Source organism: Lemur catta, chromosome 17, assembly GCF_020740605.2.
Source record: "Lemur catta isolate mLemCat1 chromosome 17, mLemCat1.pri, whole genome shotgun sequence".
NCBI lineage: Eukaryota > Metazoa > Chordata > Mammalia > Primates > Lemuridae > Lemur > Lemur catta.
In genome coordinates this window covers 15,326,504-15,343,488 of record NC_059144.1, presented here as the reverse complement: position 1 = coordinate 15,343,488, position 16,985 = coordinate 15,326,504, and the positions used below count along the sequence as shown (strand labels likewise).

The 16,985-nt window shown below is 47.7% G+C and overlaps 1 protein-coding gene across 3 annotated transcripts in view; it reads left to right on the top strand.

Annotated features, from left to right (window-relative positions):
• Nucleotides 1-16,985, top strand: part of PKIG (cAMP-dependent protein kinase inhibitor gamma) — an 81,956-nt gene that overhangs the window by 63,588 nt on the left and 1,383 nt on the right. For all 3 annotated transcript variants that reach the window (XM_045529168.1, XM_045529166.1, XM_045529167.1), the window contains one exon: nt 12,572-12,745. In XM_045529168.1, coding sequence (XP_045385124.1) covers nt 12,595-12,745 — 151 coding nt within the window. In that variant the 5' untranslated portion in view covers nt 12,572-12,594. The remainder of the gene's footprint in view (nt 1-12,571; nt 12,746-16,985) is intronic.

Genomic DNA, 16,985 nt, shown 5'->3' with positions numbered 1-16,985 from the left:
GTGCTGGCGAGGTAGTCGAATGACACACTGAACAGGCGGTCAGAGTCACGCATCTAGGCTCTTGAGAGGTTTGGGGTCTTTGGCAGTCATCACCATACACTATTTAAGGGAAAGGGTAAGAACCCCCAGGGAGTAAATGAAAAGAAGACCGTCATCCTGGGGGGGCTCCGACTCCGAGGTCCTGTCAGGAGGAGGTGCCTGTGTGGAGTGGCCAGAGAGGTTGCAGGCAGGCCCCGAGGGTGTGGTGTCTGGAAGCCCCGAGAAGAGAGTGGTCCGAGAAGATACAAGCGGGAAAAGGAGAACATAAAGGTGTCCATGGGAACAGGCCATGTGGAAGTGTCAGGTTTAGTCTCGTTTTGTGTTCTCTGTTCTTGGTGCATTCGTGGCCACAAGATGAGCAGACGAGCCTGAGGTGAAATTTATTGAGGGGGAGCAAGATAGGATCATAGAGCAAGAGCAAGACATGGGTTTGCAAAGCCAGATACAGTGCAGATGATGTCCCCTTGTTGCGCAGAAAAAGAGAGCAAGAAGGAAGGGCAAAAAGGGTCTGGTTATGGTCTGAGTCTTACTTTCTAGTGCCCGGATTGGGACCTCCCTCGTGGTTTAGAGGTCACCATGGAACCACTTTGGACAATTCGGAGTTGTATGACCTGTCTTACTGTGCATACAGATTGTTCTAGGTCAATTTCCAGACTCTATGGTACCTATGCTGCTTGGTCCGTGGGCTAGAGAGTTCTCTGCATTCTTCTGCAGCTGGGCACTAAGTTCCAACTGACAGATTCGTAGGGTATTCCCTCCTCCCCCAGGTATGGCAGTAGCTCAGGGCAGGATTAGGGTAGGGCAGGAGCAAGATGGAGGCCTGGGGCCCACCTTGTCCTTCTTCCCAGGTGGGGCAATTGTACCAAGGCAACAGTACCCACTTTTATCCCTAGGAGACGCGAATCCCTTGCTATCTACCTAACACAAGTCACCGACGACCTTGTCCGGCTCCAGCACCTTGCCCTTTCCCTCCTCACCCCTGCCTGCACCCAGGCCTGCATGGGTCTGGGCCTTCCAGAAGCAGAAGCAGAGGCCCAAGGCCTGGCCTGCTTCCAGATAAAGCCTCCCCAAGGGCTGCTCTTTGTGAATGGGCAGCAGGCACTGTCCTGGCAGGAGACAGGCTCCGCTCCGGTGATCCTGTGCTGGACGTGCCCCTAAGGCACTGGATAGAGCTTCGGTGCCAGCCCCCAGCAGGCCACACGTGGCTAGAACCAGCAGCCCTGCCCTCTCCCAGGTTCTTGGAATGTTCTCAATCTGGGGCCCTGACTTTTCTGTTTGTCTTGGTGCCTCTCTGGTTCTGGCTTCTCATCACAGAGAGAAGCCGCTGCCCTTTGAAGGTGAGGAATGCCAGTTCAGTAGGCCCTGGTATTTTCATCATGTTTCCACAGCCCTTTCTTCCCTCAGAGAAGCCTGAGAGAACATTTTGCCCACCCTTAAGGAAGCCTCTCCCATGGGACCAAGTCCCACTTCTGTGCTCTGTGTCCTCTGCAAAAAATCTGCTTGCTTTTCGTGTGGTTTCTGCAAATACTGAATTTTTTAAAAGAAAAAAAAAAACAGGAAATGACCTTTCTAGTATATTTGCAAAACAACTTGGAGCTGTAACGGAATCTGCCTGAGCGAGGAGGACTAATAGCTGCAGACTTGGAACAGACCATGTAGCTCTTGGCAGAGCCCGGGAGCCCTTCAGTTTACGAAGCGGGGGGAGTAGTAACCCAAGAGAGAAGCGGCTTCCTGTGGGGAAACCTGATAGAGCCCAGAGCAAGCACCTGCAGGCGCTGTGGCCTCTGAGCCCAGGGCCCCAGGATCTGGGGACATAGTATAAGGGTTTCTCCCTTCTGTGCTGGACATTCAAGGTCAGTCAAATGCCCTCCAGTAATCCAGATCCTGCAAGACACCAGAACCTCCCCCACAGGGCTCAAGCTGAGATAGGAGATACTAGGTTGCCAGTGGACTCAGATTGCCTGTTGGCTCTGTCTGAATCACTTTCTATCCAACTGTCCTGTAGATTTCAGCCAAAATCACCTCCTCAAGGTGGCCTTCTCTAACCATACAACCTTTAACTGAACGATCCACACACTCAGAACCCTCTCCTCTTCCTCCATAGCACATATAATCTGTGATGATAGGTTCATATACTTATTTAGGGCCTTTTTCTCTTTTCAGATCATAAAATTTATTTTAGTTTCCAGTGTATACCCCACACCTGGCACAGTGCCTGGCATATAAAAGGTGCATTAGTAAACACTGAATGTATGAATGAGTGAAGTGGCAGGACTGAAAGAGACTTAGAGATCATAATTCAACCTTCATTATTCAGATGGGGAAAAGGAAGTTGGGAGACATAAAGGGTCGCACTTCCGGCAGGGGCATTGAGACAGACCTTCACCCACTGTTACAAGAGCAAAGGATGTGCAGCCTTTGCTTTTTCTACCCTGGAATCTAGAACATCTTCTCTTATTCGCTCATTCATCACATATTCATTGAGCTTCAGCTATGTGCTAGGCCTTCCAGATATAACAGTAAGCATGCCAGCCAGGGTCACCACTTTTGTGCAATTTATATTCCTTCCACTCAGCACCATAAAGCGCAAAAGAGGGAAGTATAAGTTTTGACCTTTTATAGCACCATTAAACAGTAAAAACAAAGGAGATGAATGAAATGTCAAAAGGAGAGTTTTATTAATACTGTCACCCCACGAATGAACCTTAGTAACGATTTATTAATTGTATGCTGCTTATGTTACATCCCACATAACTTACTGGACTCTTCATGTATCATCGTCTCATTGAATCTTCACAACAGCCCCATGAGCAGGGTATTACTGTTGTCTCCATGTTGCTGAGGTGCAGGGAGTTGTCCAAGGTCTCACAGTTAGTAAACAGGGAAGCTGGGCTGGACTGCTGCCCTAGATGCTTTCTACCATGCTACACACCCCCTCTCAGAGATCTGTAATGTCATCTGAGACTCCCAAAGGGACAGTGTAGTGTGGGAGAAAGAGCTCTGGACCAGGAGTTAGGACCCCTGGATCAAGAACTTTGAGCAATTCATTTTCCCTTTCTAAGCTCAGTTTCTCCAATTGTTAATGAGAGGCTTGTCTAGATGAGCTCTGGGATCTCTTCCAGTTAGGTTCTACAACAACTTTTCCTTAGTTGAACAAATATTTCCTGAGCACCTGCTATGGACCAGACCCTGTGATAGTCCTGAGTGAATCAAAGCTGTTCCCCTGATGGAGATAGGTCATAGGCCATTGGAAGTAAAGACCCAGAACTCAGGAGAGAAAAGACTCTCTAGAATTAGATCCATATCTTAGGGCATGTTAGAAATCATTTATTGAGAACATCCTTCCATGTCAATATACCTAAATGGATCTGCTTTATTCTTTTTAATCATTGAAAGTTTCTGAGCTGGGCATGAGTATGCACCGTTTGATGTTTGAGAACGTCCCTCTTGCAAGCAGAGGACAGAGGGCTTGAGGATGAATTGGGGACAGGAAGGTGGGGAATAGGTGGGAAATCTGAAGGCAGGAAAACCAGTTAGGGGAAGGTTGTAATAGACTCGGTACAGATGATAAAGCCTAACTAAGGCCATCATTGTGTGGCGAAAATGCGAGGATGGACCTGAAGTATTTGAGAGAAAGTAATTGAATCTAAGTGACTGAGCTTTAGAACTTTAAGGTGCAGGTGCCTCCTTAAAGAGGGAAAGATGAGGTGAGGCATGAATTCAGGGGAATAGATTTTTGACTTGGGCAACTGATTATGGAGGTGGCTCTTGACTAAGAGAAAGAATGAATGAGAGTACTGGAGGAGGGGGAGCATAATCCTGTTTGTATCCTCCTGGTGGATTCATCTAGATGTCTGCAGCTCAGCAATGAGAGGATCAACAGTGAATGAATGGAAGGGGGTGACATGAGAGAGAATGAGATGTGTAGAACAATGAGAGGAAATATGGTAGAAGAGAGTAAAGGATGGAATTAAAGGCATATACCAGTAGTCAAGGTGTTGGACTAGGAGAATGAGAAAGAGCATTTCAAGAAGTTGAAGGAAGTACTTCACTGCCTAAGCCTCAGTTTCCTCATTTCTAGAATGAGGATTAGAATAGTACCTACTCATTTGGTGTGCTGAGAGCTACATGAGACAATGCATGGAAGACACTTAGCTTTGCATCTCAGAAGTAGAACGCATGGAGTAATTCATTATTCATTCAGTAAGTATGAACCAGGCACCAGCATATGCCGGACACTGGATCAGCCCTTTGGGATACAGCGGGGAACAAGAGGGAAGACTGAGTGCTTGACTTCATGGGAGGGGGGTTGTAAAAGAAAGATGACTCACTATCATAAAAATGTCACTTCTGTCTACATTCTGTATTCCTGTACCATGTATCACTGTATACATTTAGGGCAATCCCAATGAAAATACCAAGAGAGTTTTGGGAACAAATAAAATGACTATTAAGTTCATAAGAACACATAGACTAGTAAAAACAGCCAGAAAAATTCTGAAGACAAAAAAGATCTAGGCTATGAGAAGGAAACTAGCCTATAGGTATTTTTAAAAAAATTAAAGCTAAGGTAATATAAATAACTCAGTACTAGGACATGAGTAGCTAGATCAATTGAAGAGACTAAAAGGTTCAGAAACAGACCCTGATAATACACAGTTTTGTATATAATAATGGTAGTGTTTCAAGTTAATGAGGAAATGATGGATTATTCCCCAAATGATTTTGCGATAAATGAAAAAATTTAAGATGAATTTCTAACTCATATACAAATAAATTTCAGATCAACCAAACATTTAAATATGAGCTAGGTGTAGTGGTTTATGCTTGTACTCTCAGCTACTTAGAGGTTGAGCAGGGAGGATTGTTTGAGGCCAGGAGTTCAAGACCAGCCTGGACAACATAGCAAGACCCAATCTTAAAAAATGAAAGGAAAAAATTAGCCATGAGTATAGCTTGAGCCCAGGAATTTGAGGCTGCAGGAAGCTATGATCATGACACTGCACTCCATCCTGGGTGACAGAGCCAGACTCTATTTAAAAAAAAAATTTTTTTTAAAGATTTAAATATGAAAAATGAAGCCGTGAGAGTACCATAAATGAACAAAGGAGAATTATTTACAGTCTTGGAGACATTTCTAATTATGTTCCAAAATCCAGAAACCATAAAATAAAATATGGACGAATCTGACTACATGAATATATATAAAGACATGTATGTGTGAAGAGAAGTTCCCAAAACAAACTCAAGGTAGAAATGACAAGTAAAAAATACTTGTAATTCCTCTTAAGGCAAAAGACTATTTGTCTTAATATATTAAAAGCCCCTACAAATCAATAAGAAAAAGATGTAAAATCCATTACAAACATGGCAAAAGGATCGGAAGAAACAGCAGAAAGGGAAGTGCACATGGAAAGATGCTCAACTTCACTCACAGGAGTAATACAAACTAAAACAACCAGATGCTGCTTCTGACCTTTCCGATTGAAAACAATAAAATATCACTGAGAAGAATGTGGTGAAACAAAGTGCCCCTCAGAGAAACCTGGTGGGAATGGCTGTGGTTTGAATGTGTTGCCCGTGTGATGGTGCTAAAGAGGGGGCTGGCCTTTAAGAGGTGATCAGGCCGTCAGGGCTCCTCCCTCACGAGTGGGATCGGTGCCTTTATAGAAAGGCTAGAGGGAGGCAGTTTGCCCTTCTTTCCCTTTTTGCTGTCTGCCCCTTGAGGATGCAGTGCTGAAGGCACCAAGGGAGGGAAGCAAGAGCAGCCCTCCTCAGACACTGAATCTGCTGGTGCCTTGATCTTGGACTTCCCAGACTCCAGAACTGTGTGAAATAAATTTCTGGATTTTTAAATGACCAGTTGCAGGTATTTTGTTGTAGCAGCACAAAATGGGCTGAAACAGGAGTTAACCTGTGTGGAGGAAAATTTGGCAATACCTATTACAATAAAAAAAAAATGTAGATCCTTTGATGTGGCAACTCTACTTTTACGGAAACAACCTCAAAGCCCATCAAAAGGGAAGTAATTAAATCAGTCCACAGCAGTGAGCAACAGAGAACAATTTAGCTCTGTGGGAATTTTGATATAATAAATGCTTCAGTGGCTTCAGGGTGAATTAGAATTGTTTTTAAAACATATTTTTAAATGAAAAAAGCAAGATGGAAAACAAAATCTTGTTTTAAATAAAGGAAAAAGGAAGGGAAGGGGAGAGCGAGGGACTGTGTATATTGCAGACTCTCTCTAGGACACAAGAAGATGCTTGCCTTGGGGAGGATGTGTAGGACAGGGTGGGAAGGAAACTGAGGTCTTACTCTTTCCTTTGGTGCCTTTTGAGTTTTATACCCATGCACACATACACAAATATTAAGTAATGTAAAAACAAAGTGAATGCTTTCCCTGTAAATTTAGAAGATATAAAAGATATTTTAAAATCATTCATAATTAAATATTAGTATATGTGATTATATCATTGAGATTCTGTTTCATTTAACAATACATGTGAACATTTTCCCATGTCTTTAAAAATATTTACAAACATCCTTTTAATGCCTGAATGATTTCATCTGGATATAAAATAGTTAAATATGCTAAATCTCTCCATTGTCCATTTAGGACATTTAAAATACATGTCCATTTACATCATTTTGATGTCTTTGGTTTCTGGCTATTATAAATAATACTGTGATAATACATTTATATTCCCAGCAGCAGCTTACAAGATTGCCCATTTATCTGCCCCCTTGCCAACAAGAAGTATTGCTACTATATGAATAAAAGGTTAATCTGCTAGGGGAATACTAGTATCTCTCACTGAGCACCTATGGTTTTCTGAAGGCAATTAAATCACATTTATCTTTGTACATTTCATGTACAACTTGGGTTATTTTAATAGATTATTAATAAACTGACTTAGTGGCTCAAGGATGTGAGAACATTTGAGGTTTCTTGCTACATCATATTGTAAAGTCACACCTGGGAAGGTCCTGGGAGTTTATACTCTCATTAACAGGGTCTGAGAATGACCTTTTTTTCTTTTGGGACAAAGTCTCGCTGTGTTGCTTGGGATAGAGTGCAGTGTCATCAGCCTAGCTCACAGTAACCTCAAATTCCTAGGCTCAAGTGATCCTCCTGCCTCAGCCTCCCAAGTAGCTGGGACTACAGGTATGTACCACCATGCCCGGTTAATTGTTTTTATTTTTAGTAGAGACAGGGTCTCATTCTTGGTCAGGCTGGTCTTGAACTCCTGACCTCAAGCGATCCTCCTGCCTTGGCTTCCCAGACTGATAGGATTACAAGTGTGAACCACTGCACCTGGCCTGAGAATGACCATTTCCTGACATCTGAGGATTCTTTCTTTTGTTTACCCATTTGCTGTTGACTTTAAAGAGCAGAAGGTGAGCAAAGAATACAAATGTGGAAGAAAAATGAAATTATGTATTTGTGCTTTGGATCAGAGAGTTCCTCAGACCCCGTTTGGAATCGCCATTCCCTGAGGTAGCAAGCACATTGGCTCAGTTGATGTTTTCCAGGATTGGGCTTTGAGCATGGCGCAGTTCTCTCTCTGTGCCACGAGGGTCAGCTTCCTACACTGGGCAGCTTGTAAGGTCAGGTAGGGCAAGGGCGAGGTCACAGCCCCAGGAGTCTGTTCCAGCAGGAAGCTGGCCTCTTGGACGGAGCCTGTAACTCCATCCCATGGTGTCAGATCCTAGAGATACCAGTCAAGAATAGCAGCACAGCCCTCATCGCCTATCACCCCACAGATAGGTAGGGAGTGAGGGAGAGATAGTGAGAGGGAGGGGGAGAGAGAAAGTGGATATAAATTCACTCTCATCAGCAGGGTCCGAAAATGAAATTCAGGGAGCTTTGCAGGGTGCTGGTTGAGAATCAGGGAATGGAGCAGGCAGAGCATGTTGGCTCAGCTGCCAGGATTAGGTTGCAGTCTGGCAGGGTGACAATCCAGATGGAAATCCCTGTTCTCATGGAGCTGACATTCTAATTGGAGGAAAATTGCTGAGGAGATGAGGCTCTAGGAGATGGTGTGGCCTGCTCAGGGCTTCTCCCTTCCCAGAGGCAGCAGGTGTGATGTGGAGGATGAGCTGAGACCTTTCTGAATCATGGTTATAAACTCCCTCACTTCCCTCAGAGGGCTGATGTGGCCATTAAGTGTGATGTATGTAAAACACATAAGCACCTGGTAAATGTTAGTTATTGTTACTGTTAGAATTATAGTCATAATTGTTATTACTGTTGTTATAACAGGCCATTCCCTGTTGTGAAGCTTTGGGCAGTTTCCCCAGAGGGAAACTGGTCTGCAGAAGGAACCACCTCTGGAACTTCTGGGAATTGGTTTGGCTGAGGGGCCAGAGCAGAACTGGGGCAATGTCTCTCCAGGCAGCTGAGAAAGCTGGGCAGGGCGCGCCATCTGCTGGAGCCAGGGGGAACTGCCTGGGACAGTATTCCGGCCCCACCTTTGTTTTACACATGGGGAAATGGAAGCCCCAAGAAAGGCAGGGTCTTGTTCAGGGTCCAGTGGCAGAACTTGGGTTTAAGGTCACATGTCTCATTATTTGCTCTTTCTACTGCAGGGCACCTCCCTGTCTCATCTGTCTGATCTTTCATTGCCCCTAATTCATTCTTTTTTTTTTTTTTGGAGACAGAGTCTTGCTCTTTTGCCCTGGCTAGAGTGCTGTGGCGTCAGCCTAGCTCACAGCAACCTCAAACTCCTGGGCTCAAGCAATCCTTCTGCCTCAGGCTCCTGAGTAGCTGGGACTACAGGCATGTGCCACCATGCCTGGCTAATTTTTCCTATATATTTTCAGTTGTCCAGATAATTTGTTTCTATTTTTCAGTAGAGACAGGGTCTCGCTCTTGCTCAGGCCAGTCTTAAACTCCTGACCTCGAGTGATCCTCCCACCTCGGCCTCCCAGAGTGCTAGGATTACAGGTGTGGGCCACCACACCCAGCCCCTAATTCATTCTGTAGGTGTCTCTTCTGAGCTAGGTATTGTGGGGGACTCTGGGCCCAGCCCCATGCTGATTATCCCTCCTTTGTGTGTGTGTGTGTGTGTGTGTGTGTGTCTCTCTCTCTCTCTCTCTCTCTCTCTCTCTCTCTCTCACACACACACACACACACACACACACACACAAAATGGCACTTACTAAGCCCCACCCTGGGTGCTTTGTGGGCACTTCCTGCCAATGTCAGTTACCTTCTAAAAGCATTACATGATAACTTGGGTTTATAAAAACTTCAACCATTACAAAAATATAGACTTAGAAAATAGAAGTTTCCCTTAATCACAAAGGACCACAGTTGACAAGGTTGATATGTATTTTTTCAGATTTGTTTTTCATACGTCTGCTATCTTTCCCCACAGAAACTGGGTTTATTTCAGGTGGTGTTTTGCAACCTGTGTTTTTCAATTGACAGTTTTATCTCAGACATCTTGCTGTGTCAGTACAGGTCTATCTGGCACATTTTCTTTTTATTTATTTATTTTTTACTGACACATTGTATGTATTAATATTTATGGGGTACAATTTTTTTTTTTTGAGACAAGAGTATTGTTCTGTAGCCCTGGCTACTAGAGTGCAATGGCTTCATTGTAGCTCACTGCAACCTGAAACTCATGAGCTCAAAGTGATCCTCCTGCCTCAGCCTCCTGAGTAGCTGGGACTACAGGTGCGTGCCACCATACCTGGCTAATTTTTTCTATTTTTAGTAGAGACGGGATCTCACTCTTGCTTAGGCTGGTCTCAAACACATGAGCTCAAGTGATCCTTGTGCCTCGGCCTCCCAGAGTGCAAGGATTATAGGTGTTAGCCACCACACTGGGCTGCCAATTTGATTTTTTGATATATATGTTGTATAATATTCAAATCAGGGTAGTTAGTGTATCCATTACCTCATGCATTTATCATTTCTTTGTGGTAAGAACATTCAAAAGCCTTCTAGCTATTTTGTAACATACACTGCCTTTCTGTTAACCATTATCACCCTACAGTGCAACAGAACTAAACTTATTCCTCCTAATTGTACCTTTGTACCCATTGACTAACCTCTTCTTCCTCTTTCCTCCCTCCCCAGTCTCTGGTAATCATTGTTCTATTCTCTGCCTCTGTGGTATCAATTTTTTTTTTTTAGATTCCATATATAAGTGATATCACACAATATTTGTCTGTGTCTGGCTTATTTCACTTAACGTGATGTCCTTCAAGTCCATCCATGTTGTCACAAATGATAGGATTTCATTCTTTTTAATGGCTAAATCATATTCCCTTGTGTATATACATATCTTCTTTATCCATTCATGCATTGTTGGACACTTGAGTTGATAAAATAGCCAATATCTTGGCTATTGTAAATAGTGTTGCAGTAAACATGGGAGGGCAGGTATCCCTTTGATGTAGTGATTTCATCTCCTTTGGACATATGCCCAGTAGTGGGATTGCTGGATCATATGGTAGTTCTGTTTTTAATTTTTTGAGGAACCTTTATGCTGTTTTCCATAGTGGCTGTGTAGCACATTTTTTTAGTGGATACTTCATAATTCCCATAATGCCTGGCCTCCTGGTGGACTTCGGGTGGTTTCTTACAGGTTGCTATTACTGACCACGTGCAGTAAACATCCTCACAATTTAGAGAGCATGGGGCATTTGCCTGAGTGTGTCTAGAAATGGGATTTTCTAGGCCCACCCCACTGGATTGTGAACCCCTAAAGTCAGACCAGTGCTTAAACACCCCCCTCCCTCTTCCTAACTCAGAATCTGCCAGGTAGCCAGAGTCCATGCAATGACTGTGATTTAGTTGCCTTCAGAAAACCATAAGTGCCCAACAGAGATATGAGAACCCCCCTAGCAAATTAACCTTTTTTGAATATAGTAGCAATGCTTGTTGTTGGCAAGGGTACAGATAAATGGACAATCTCGTGTGCTGCTGGTGGGAATATAAATAGGAACAGTACTGATTTTGATAAGGTTTTTTCTCTCAGTTTTTATTATAAATACCACTGTACCACTTGGGAAGGAAACTTGGAAATGTGTCAAAAGTCTAAACATTATTTCACTCTTCCCTTTAGCTCAGCAACTCTACTTCTAAGAATATGCTCTAAAGAAATATTAATGATGACGGATGGGCACAAAGATTTACAGACAGACTCAGTGTTGTCTACAGGGGTGGAAAATTGGAAAGTACCTCTGTGTTCATTTCTCAGGGACTGATCCTAGAGTGTATCCTGGCATGTCTGAATATGCAGGTACAAGAACTAGGAGGCGGGAGCCTTAACAACATGCTCTTAAGTGTTCTGAAGAGTAGCCTATAAAATACAACGTATGGTATGATCCCAAATAAATTCTAACTGTATGTGGCTTTTCTTTATATACGTGATTTTCTTCTCTTCTCTCTCTAGGCTATACTATCAACCACCAGGGCTGTTACCTACCATCTCTGTAGTAAGAACTCCCACTTTCATGTCTTTCCCACCCCTCATCTGAGCTCCAGCCTCCTAGCTCCATGTACTACTCTATCTCCCCCCTTGGAGGGCCCACAGGCATCTCAAAGTTAACGTGGCCAAAAGGACTCTTAATTTCCACCCCACTTCACTCCCCAGATATTTCTCCTGTTATTACTCATCTCAGTAAACCACATCTGTCCACCTACTTATCCACATCAGAAACCTGAATTTCCCATCCATCAAACACTGAGTCCTGTTGATTTGTTCTCCACATTATATCTGGAATCCGTCCCACCACCGCCGCCGTCCTCCACTCACCATCTTTACACCTGTACTTCTGCGGGAGCCTCTTGCCCTCTTCCCAGCCCTGCTCCACCCAGACACCAGAGTCATCTTTGAAGATGGACAGCTAACCGATCGTTCCTGACCCTCGGGAACCAAGTCCGAAATGTGCTCTGGCCCCTGCTCACCTCAGCAGTGCCCTTCTCCCGCCACGCTCCGGCCTGCTGGCCCCTTCTGTTCCTCAGCCCACCTCGCCTTCCCTCCCTACCCAGAGCCTTCAAACGTGCTGTTCCCCTCACTCTACAGCTAGATGGTGCCTGTTCCTCCTCGGAGCTCAGCTAAAATGTCACTTCCTGCCCCCAGCCTTGATCAGGTCCTGGTGGTCACTCCAGCACCCTCCCTTGAATCCCTGAGCACCAAGGTCCTGACTTAGGTGCCAGGTGATTTTATGCCGCCCCTGTGGATGGTAAGCTCTGCCAGGGCAGGGACCACGGCTGACTTGTTCTCTGCTGCATCTGCAGCACCTAGCCAGTGCCGGGCACATGATGTTGATAAATGTGTATGTGTTTATCAATAACTTTACTTGAAAGTCTGAACCCACGTTCTTTAAAATGTTGATGGTGGTTGTCTAGATGTGGAATTACGAGTGACTGACTTCGTTCTTTGTACTTGTTTTCAATGAGAAAGACAATAACTATCATTTTGTCAGAAAACATCAGTGCTGGGAACCGGAGCTGAGTCTTCTCTGCAGGATACACCTGGACCCACCTCTGCCTCTTTCCCCCTCCCCACAGGCCTGAGGAGCGATGCGACAGGCATGATGGAGGTCGAGTCCTCCTACTCGGACTTCATTTCCTGTGACCGGACGGGCCGTCGGAACGCTGTCCCTGACATCCAGGGAGACTCGGAGGCCGTGAGCGTGAGGAAGCTGGCTGGCGACATGAGCGAGCTGGCACTCCAGGGTACAGGTCAGAGCCTGCAGGTCTTCCATACTCTCTGCCAGACTCTGGGCTGGCTTCCACGTCTAGACTGCCCATACTTTCTCAGGGAAGAAACCGCATTTAAACCAGGCCTGTCCCATGGTCAATGGCAGAGTCCAGCCAATCTCTAGGTGGGAGGGTGCCGCGTCTCAGGCCCCAAGGACTCTCTGGCCAGGCATCTAGGCTCTCCCCTCCCCCCAGTCCATCTTAAAGTCCTGTCACTTCTCCTCTAAGATATATCCCAGGTCCCGCCACTTCTTTCCTTCCCACGACGACACCCGGCTGACTGCAGTGGCCTCTTTCCTGGCCTCCCTGCACCCCTCTGTCCTGCTGTGTGCAGTAGCCCAGGGATTCCTTTAAACTGCCCTGTCCCATCATGCTTCCGCCAAAATATCCCCCAGGGGCGTCACCCTCAGAGTGAAGCCAGACTTGTCACAGTGCCCACAGCAGTCCTGCTGTGAGCCGGGCCCTGATGCCATTTTCCCTTCACCTCCACCCTCCAGCCACACCTGCCCGTATCTGTCTCTCAGTGAAGGCACAGGTCTTTCCCCTTGAGGTCTTTTGTCTCACTGCTTCCTCCGTGTAGAACATTCCCCACCTAGTGCTGTGGCTGCCACCTCCTCACACTCAGGCCCAAGCTCGGATACCAGGCACTGGGAGGGGCTTTCCCTGTCTGTCAAACCGTCCTTCCCAGTCACATGACCTCATCGCTCTCTGACAGGGTCTCGTTTGTTTAAATCTGAGCTCCAGGAGAACAGAGGCCTTCTGTTCTGTCTGGCACACAGCAGGTTCTTGGTAATCACAAACTGGACGAATGACTAGAGGAAGCGTAGCATCTGCCACCCGTGTTGCCTAGGACACTTCTACTCCCCTGTCCCCTCCCTCCATTCTCCCAGAGGACCCCGCTTGGCTCAAGTTCCTGGTCAGCCTGGACCTTCCTCTGGGAAGCCTTCCCTGACCCCTGCACTGGCTAAGGCCTTTTCTCCTGCTCCCACAGCGCCACAGGGGCTGTCTGTCACATCGCTTCTCATAGCACAGCAGTCAGGTCACAACCCTGCCTTTCACTGTGTCACCCCAGTCTAGAGCTCCTGCCCCTTGCTGGCCAGAGTGACCTATGAGTACAAAACAGAGAGGGCTTTATGGGGACGTGGCCCCAACCCTCTCATGCTATAGACAGACAAACTGAGGCCCAGAGAGAACAAGTTAACATAGTGTAAGAATCTGGCTGCCTCAAGACAGAGTCCCTGCCCGTGGAACCCCCCTGCTACGAGGCCTTCCCTGTTCCAGGGGTCTGTCAGCCCTCCTTTGTCATGTGGCTCCAACTCCTTACAGACACATCAGCCTCTGTGGCTGTCACCCTGCTCACCTCTCCAGCCTCAGCCTCCTCTTCCTGCCCTAGGACCCGCTCATTGCAGTCAGAGGAAAGTCCTTTTCTCTCTCAGAAGCCCCCATGGACCTTAACACAGGAGACCCTCTGCCTGGTCCTCACCCCCGGCCCCCACAGCTGGCTTCTCCTCATCCTTAGAGACCCAGGTGCCTGCTCTGTGGAGAAGCCTTCCCCGCTGGCAGTGTCCCCTCCCAGACAGGGTGGCACCTCTTCTCCCTGCTGCCTCCGTAACCCCACGTAGCACAGTGCCCTTCCTCCACACTGAGCTTCTCCAGCACAGGGTCTGTGTCTTGTGCCCGCCGTGCCTGGTGGCGTTTGGCACGTGATAGGGGTGCCTAGTCAATGGCTATTCACTGACCGACTGAATGACCAGCAGGCCCAGCTGTCACACCGGGCATGCTGCCAGGGCTCGCTCTCAAGGCTTCTGTGTCCTTCCCCTCAGCTCTGGTGAGCTTTATTTTCTGTCTCCCTCTACCTCAGCAGTTGCAGCCACTCATCCATGTACCCGGGCCCTTCTGACACCTGTTTCCCATGTCTGACTCAGACTCTCTTAAGTGTCAGGGTCCTCTGGGTATGTGACAGTTGCCTGCCAAGCCAACTGATGTTTAAAAATGTAATCTAGGGCCTGGACGCAGTGGGTCAAGTCTGTAATCCTAGTACTTTGGGAAGCTGAGACAGGAGATTCACTTCGGGCCAGGAGTTGGAGACCACCCTGGGCAACACAGTGAGATTCCCATTTCTGCAAAAAAATACCAAAAATTAGCTGGGTGTGGTGGTGCGTGCCTGTAGTCCCAGCTGCTCAGGAGACTGAGGCTGGAGGATCGCTTGAGCCCAGGAGTTCCAGGCTGCAGTGAGCTATGACTGTGCCAGTGCACTCCAGCCTGGGCAACAGAGTGAAACCCTGTCTCTAAAAAAATTAATAAATAAAAATAAGATTAAAAGTTAAGAGGAAAAAAGGGGGACCTGAGGACAGAACAGTGCTCACTGCAAGGAATTGCATTCCTCGTGGTGGAGTCCCTGCAGGAATGACGAGCCAAGGAGCCTCCCAGGAGGCTAAGAGCAGTGTAGTTTCCACAGGCAGGGCTGAGGCCGTGGGAATACAGGGTTCCAGGTGCCACCCCAGAGATTCTGATAGCAGCATGTTTGGGGCCTCTGTGGCTTACAGCCTCCCGGCAGACTACAGCACAGGTGGGGAAGGGGAGCCTCCCGGCCTCCCCAAGGCTGTGGCCAGTCGTGTTTGTTAGCACTCCCCAAGCATGTTGTGTGCAAACCTTTGTCATTCCTTGATATTTCCTTGTGTAGGGAGCACAGATGTTTCCTTAACTGGCCTTAAAAAAGAAACAGCAGGCAAGGCATGAAGAAGTGTGAGTGCCCTGCCCACTTCTGTGGAACATTTTCTAATCGTGCTCTGAAACTGGCCCCGAGAGAGTCCTAAGAGTGCCAGTTGGAGAGGAAAGTGCTCTGCCTGCCCGAGAGCGAGCCAGGACTGGCACAGAGGAAGCATTCCCGGTGGCTGAGCCATCCCATGTGCCAGATGACCACATTCAGGCCCTACACCCTCCTCATGGCCTGGGCAGAGGTGGTCACCATCCTCCTTTATAGATCAGGAAGCAGAGGCTCAGAGACATTCAATGACTTGCCCAAGGCCCCACGGCAAGGAACTAGAGCAGAGATCACTAGGGAATTTAAAGACAACCTTCCTGCTCATGGCAAGAGGCGGCTTGGGGACAAATAGGGCATCACAAGGTGGATATTTTGCCTGAAGAGTAGTCTGATTGGTCAGGCTTCTGGAGGGCCAGGAGAATCTTCTGGACCTTTGCTAAGCTAAGGCACCATCCGAGGAAAGGAGACAGGCTGGGAGTGGGCAGGCAGCAAGGTCAGCACGGACTTGAGAGCCAGACCTCCAGGTTCTTCCTGCTCCACTTGCCGCCGCTGCCACGCACTGCCTGAGCTTGCTGGAAGGACCCCATGAGGCAGCGCCGATGCTGGGCCTTTCGAAGCCCTCGAGCAGTCTTACTGGAAGAGGTTGTTTAGTGGAAGGGGTATGAGCCTTGGTGGCAGGCAGGGCTCTCTCACTCTCTCCACCACTTGATCTCGGGCAAAACATTCACGCCTCTGAGCCTCGGTTTTCTTGTGTGTGTCCTGACCCTAATGACACCTCCAGGTTGCCGTGTGGGTTGCATGAAAAAGTGCCCCCAGCAGTCCGCACACCCTGCAGGCTGGGTGTGGTTTTCCTTAGTTATGGCATGAAGGATGCAAAGGTGTGGTCTGGTGAGGGCTGGATTTGAAGTCAGGCCCTTGGTGAGCTTGTACGGCACCTGGTGACATTGCAGTGTCGCTGAGGTTGAAGAACTACACCCCTGAGGGAGCTTTGCCCACATGCCAGGCCCCATGTGGCCACTTCAGGGGAAGATGCCCCATTAACAGAGACTGGGAGGGGTGGGGTGGGGTGGGGTGGGCTGGGCAGAAGCTTGACCCTGCCCTCCCCTGCACTGCTGGGCCAGTGGGTGGCAGGGCCTGCCTGCCCCACTTTCCACAGGGGGGCTTGAGAGAAGCTGGGCCACAGGAGACCCAGCTTGCACCCCAGCTCACTGGGCCAGTCGCTTCCCCTCTCAGCCTGCTGCTGCCCCTCACCCTACCGGGGGTTCCAGCAGGATAGGGTTGGGAAGGGGTGGAGGCTGCCAGCAGCACGCTGCTCAGGCTCTGCACACCACCCCCCTCTCCAGGGTTTCCGTGGGCACCCACAGGCCCTAATGCAGGCCACACCCTGGCACTCCCTGAGCTGGCCTGGTTCTGTGCCCTTACTGTCTTGTAAGTACAGCTACCATTTGCTGAGCACTG